Here is a 5386-nt window from a genome sequence, read left to right as displayed (position 1 = left end):
CCCATTTTAGTGCACCACAATGGTGAAGTAGCAGTGAGATCTAACCATGCACTGTGCACACAGCACAGTATGGGTGGTTACTGTGTCATGCTTTAGTACTTCCAAAAGGAAATAGTAAAGCACAGTGCAGTAACAACATCATCGTAGGTGACGTGTAGACATGCCCTATGAGTACTTCGGTGTAAGTGGTTTACCTACTCAGCTGGCTTCTGTAGGTGGGCTTTTGCTCCCTGAAGAGCTCCTCAGCCAAACCTCTCAGGAAATTCAGTCTTTAGGCCACCAGCAAGCTACCAAATAAACGAAACAAAATCTTCCTGCCCATCCCAAGCATGTGAGAAGTGCTTTGACTCTGGCTCCTAGCACAGTAGCCTAGTTCTGTTCTTGTAGCAAGCAGTTGCATATACCAGCAGTCAAGACCCTTTTACAGCTGTAGGCTGGATTGAACCAGTTTGGGTCAAAGGCAGGTTGGCGGATGGGTGGGCAGGCACTAGGACTCAGCCACTGTTGCTGCTTTCCCCTTCCTCCAGCATGCGAAAAACATCCACCAGTGCCACTTTTCCCTGAGGCCGCATAGGAAAAGTGCCTGCTGCTGGCATGCCTGCTGTCACTTTTCCTGTGGTGACACTGGAAAAGCAACTGCTATCGAATACCCCCATCACCCAATTGCACTGAAGCCCCATGTCTACAGGCTGGATCAGAAGGCTTAGCACCTTCAGGCTGTAGGTTGCCAACCCTTGGCATACACAGCTTGTTTCCTCGACCCCAGCTTATTCTTCTGGCAGCTTTGCAACTGGGCTTCTTCAACGGGGCTGCCTGGTCCCTCTTAAAGGGACAGACCACCCTGTTCCACTTAGGTATACAGATAGTTTGAGTAAACAGAACTCCTCAGCTCTTAAGATGGCCAGGTATGGACACATAGTAACTGTATCTGACTATCTGTGGGGCATCAATGTCTTTCTGCAGTTCCCCATGTATGACTTATCAGGTTCTCCCACAATTTATAGGGAAAGGATTCCAATTGTAGGGCAGCTGCAGTACAAAGGATCATGGTATATGGCTGTAGCACTACACATGATCAAATGTTATGCTAGTGAGTGCTGTGCCAGTGCCAGTGCTTGAATGTTATCTTGCAGCCTGGCTGGTTTCACTCAAGACAGTGCTGACATACTCTGAATGCTGAATGTGAGAAAAAGTTTGAGATAAAAGGTTTGAGCTTGGCTGTTCTTGAATCCAGCATCTTCCCTTTATCTGCAGGAAAGGTACAGCGTAGATGGTAACAGAGCAATGTTCTTTCATATTGTTCCCTTCTAGACTCTACCTAGTCTTCAAGGGAACATGTTGAGAGGAACCAAGTCTCCATTACATATTTCACACTTGCTGCTAAGGATGGAAAGGCAGGGGGGATGGAGCTGACAAAAGTAATCTGTGAGTGCCCTCCCCTCAGCTAGTCAACACTGAGGCCTTAGTGGCAGTCAGGAGGGGATGGTATATACAAAACTTATTATATTATTGAAAGAAGTAGATTCCCTGACACCATTATGGTTATGTTCCAAACCATGAAAGCTTTTGACTGCTTGTCACTATCCAGGTCTCCTTTCCCTTGCATCAACTGCTCACCATAACCAATGCCACATTTTGTTTTCAGTCAAGCTGGGTTGCTAACTAATTGTTCACATGTTCTGTTGTTGCAGATGAGGAGATGCCAGTGCAGATTTTTCCAGTGGAAGATGGAATGAAACAGCGGGAGCTTCCACCTCCTCCAGGTCGTGCTCCCCAGAGGCAGCCAAGGCAGCCACAGAGACCACCTCCCCAGTCTCAGCCTCAAGCACAGCAACTTGCAGCGCCCCCACGGCCCAGACCACGCACTCAGCAGAGACCTCCAAACCGCATAAAGGAGAGAACATAAATGCTTGGCCAGGAGGAACAGACACTGCCCCACAATCTTCCCTGATGTGAGCCACCAAAAAGATAGCTTTGCAAATAGCCAGGAAATCCTTCATACTTTCAGGACTCAGCAATGCAATGGCAGCATTTGTTGAGGAGGATCACTTCATATACACTCATGTCCTATACACTGAATCTGAAGAGACCCAGTGATGTGAATTGAGTTGATCAAGGTTCATCATCTTTGTCATTTTCCCCCTGGGAACACCCTGCTAATGTGGAGCCTTGAAATCTACTTCATTGTGCTTTGCTTGGTTTCACCAGATTTTACAGTCTTTCCGCTCTTGGGAGAGATTCTATCTAGAAGTCTCTACAGCTCTAATGAGATGACACCAACTCATTCCTGTTGCATGATTTTAACACATGAATCACTCTCAACACCTAAAGGCATGCAAACACTTCCTGACCTGTTGCAACCAAATATTTGACTTGCTGGTGGTCAGAAAAATAGCCCTGTGTATTACAGTGTGGGTCTGATGCAGAGGAGTCCTGGCAAGAAATTGAAACTCTGTTTCAAGGCCCCTTCATGCAAACTAGATCAGGGTTTCTGAGGCAGACACGTTTGTCAGCATCTGTTGCTTTGTGAGATTAATGTTACAAATCCCACCCAGAACCAAGCAATCCAATTAATATCTATGTTCACTGAATCTGGATGGCTTTCTTGTCATCACATGGTAACCTCTTGTTCTTGGAATGGGTCTGTGTTGGCCAGTTCAGACGCTAAGGTTAGTGTTCCACCTGCAGCCTCCTTGCTTGTGCCAGAGGGAGATGTTTATTATCTTGTTTTTTTCTGCAAGTGCTCCTGCAGCTCTTATGCTTGTCTGCCAGGTCCCCATCCAAACCGAAGGCTTCAGGAGGTCTTATTTGTTCTTTTTGTCCTGTGAACTATTTAGCAGACATCTGACACAGTGTGCTTCAGGTGATACCCAGAGGGTCCCTGTTTGAGAGTTCTGGATACAGATAGGCTTGTCTCATGACACATATCCACTGATTTCTGTGCTAACTGCTACAATAACTACCATGTCCATAGAGGAGCAATCTACTGAAAGCTCTCTCTTTAGTAGAGAAGACAATGCTTGGCTGGACTGCAGGACTTTGTATGTCATGGGAAGGCATTATTTCTTATTCCTCTGAACCTTGGAGACTTCTCTAACTTCTCTCTTCGGCTCTCAACTGGGACAGCAGCAGAGAGCCTAGCCTTCTGTTTTTTACGATATTGTTTTGAATGGATAAAACAGGCCCTCTGACTGCGCACTGAGCAAGGGGTGGAAATGAGATGTGGTGTGAATAGAACCTCTGCTGGAATTGCTACTTACAGAGCATTTCAGTCATGGCTCTTCTACTTAAAGCAGATGAATGTATTGCATGTTTCTGGGCTTGGAGTAGTTAATGTATTCCACTGGTGTTAAAAGATGTGTCTTGACTTTTTTCAACACACATGACTATTTTGAGTTTGCCAGTGTTGTTGCAGGTGGAGGGAAAGGGGCTGGGGAGAAGATGGATGCTCTGCCTGTTGAGTTGCTTTGCTTTGTTTTTCTTCAGATGCTACTCAGTATGACCTCCTGACTCCATTTCCTGCAGTCTGTCCTAATGCTTCCATTATTTAAAAGTTTATTGTTTCAATATCCTGTACTTTATTTTGCATGTGAGTATTAGTGTGGTGAGTAAATAAATAAAGATTAACAAATGGATGATGGGGCTTTAGCTAATGCAGATCCTGAATTTTTGATAATGGGATTTCATATTCTTATCAATGAGGCCACGAAAGTTGTGTGATCCCAGAGTCCAAAGTGCAAAACTGTCAGTGTCTAAGGGGAAAGATCCTTATCACTTTAGTGGTAGGGAAAGGTACCTGATATGTACTGCATGGGAGAAGAGTGTCTGTGCCACCTGATATTCTGAGATGGCTTGCTGTGCCCAGCCTGGATCTCCAGAGGTTTATCTGAAAGGTCCATCCTTAGTTACCATGAATTCATTTATTCCTTCAAGTGGGAGCAGGGGGAGGAGGCATGAGTCTGGGTAGAACTGAATGGGGAGAACTAGGCCTAAGAGTGGGTGAGGATTTCACTGTCATCCTGTAACATGCTCATCCTGTAACCCAGTGTTGGGGGTGGGGGAGGGTGGGCACCCTGTACCCATCCCTAATACTGCACTGTTATGGGTTAAAAGAATAGAATAGAGCTAGAATAATGATCAGCTACAGCATTTGCTCTATGAACATGTTATCCCTTAATCCTCTCGCTGCCCTATGCTGCCCCTCCTCTTTCAGGGTGATTTCCAGAAGAGTTGAGATATCTGCAGGGTGACGGGAGCTGACCAAGCTTCTTCACTGCCACAGGGAGACCCTTTTAACAAATTTTCACTGCCCAGGAAGGTGGTGTTACCTCTCAGATCCGTGTTCTTGGGGAACCCTAACACAGGACGCAGCCTGTCTGACTCACAAAGAATTTCCCCCTGCCCCTCCCCTCTTCTACTTGAACAAGAACTGATTATGAAAGACAAGATGCAGTGGGAGACACACCTAAAGCCCTCCAGATAAGGGTGACAAGAGTAAAACAACTGCCCTAGGTCTCATTTGCATCCGAGATGGAACCAGATGACAATTCATTTACATGGGAGATGGAGAACAGAGAGCCCGAAGCAAAGACTGCAGTGAATTCTGGGATCAGAAAAGCAGGGGAGCACTGCCTGATGGGGAACCTGTGCTCCAAATGCTAATCAACCCACATATACATACACCCAGCTCAGCATTTATCAGACCAATGCTAATCTGGATTTACAAAGGACTTTCCCTACCCTGTACACACACCTCATCTAACCAGAACTAAGCAGAAGTAAAGTTTGATAGGCATCTTGGGCCATACATTCTCCAGTCCCACTGTGGGAAGCCTATTTAAACTTGAGTGGCTAAAACTCAGTTGCCAGGTTAAGGAATGCTGAGACAAAGAGATTGAGTCAGAAGGGGTATGGGCAACATTTGAACAACGGTTAATGGTTCATCACAGCATCCAGCCCGTTGGAGCCCTGACCACAAATGCTGTCATACTTTTCCCAGGATGACTGGTGGAAGTCCTTCCCACAAAAGTTTATGAACACTTCAAGTAATCAATCTCTTCCAGTAAGATCTGGACAAGTCATGCTAAGCTGAGGCTTATTCACAACAGGTAAAAATCCAAAAACCTGACGCTGCAAGCTATCTATTGTTTCTGAAAACACAATGAGGTATCCCATACAGTATATTTGCTATCCATAAGAATTTCAAGCTGGCTCCTAAGTGTCTGGTTACTCCTTAAAAACTTATGTTTTCCTGGCTGTTAATCAGTTTGTTGAGATGTTCCAAACCAGATAACCCCTTGTCAATAGAAAAGACTATTATTTACACTATTAAAAGAATGCTTTGAAGAAGCTGAACTGAGGGTATAAAAATCTGTAAAAAAAAAAA

At 45.2% G+C, this 5386-nt stretch overlaps 1 protein-coding gene across 2 annotated transcripts in view; it reads left to right on the top strand.

Moving 5' to 3' along the window:
* The window catches only part of CD2 (CD2 molecule), a 27045-nt gene extending 23410 nt beyond the window's left edge, over positions 1-3635 (top strand). Inside the window, exons 5-6 of one of the 2 annotated variants that reach the window (XM_019525704.1) lie at positions 1271-1273; positions 1692-3635. In XM_019525704.1, coding sequence (XP_019381249.1) covers positions 1271-1273; positions 1692-1906 — 218 coding nt within the window. In that variant the 3' untranslated portion in view covers positions 1907-3635. The remainder of the gene's footprint in view (positions 1-1270; positions 1274-1691) is intronic. The other variant, XM_019525703.1, reaches the window with a different exon arrangement.
* Positions 3636-5386: the final 1751 nt, after the last annotated feature.

The sequence above is a fragment of the Gavialis gangeticus genome, unplaced genomic scaffold (genome assembly GCF_001723915.1).
Source record: "Gavialis gangeticus isolate Ggan-Ray unplaced genomic scaffold, GavGan_comp1, whole genome shotgun sequence".
Classification (NCBI taxonomy): Eukaryota; Metazoa; Chordata; order Crocodylia; family Gavialidae; genus Gavialis; species Gavialis gangeticus.
Note: the sequence above shows the minus strand (reverse complement) of the source record. Positions and strands in the feature narration are given on the sequence as shown.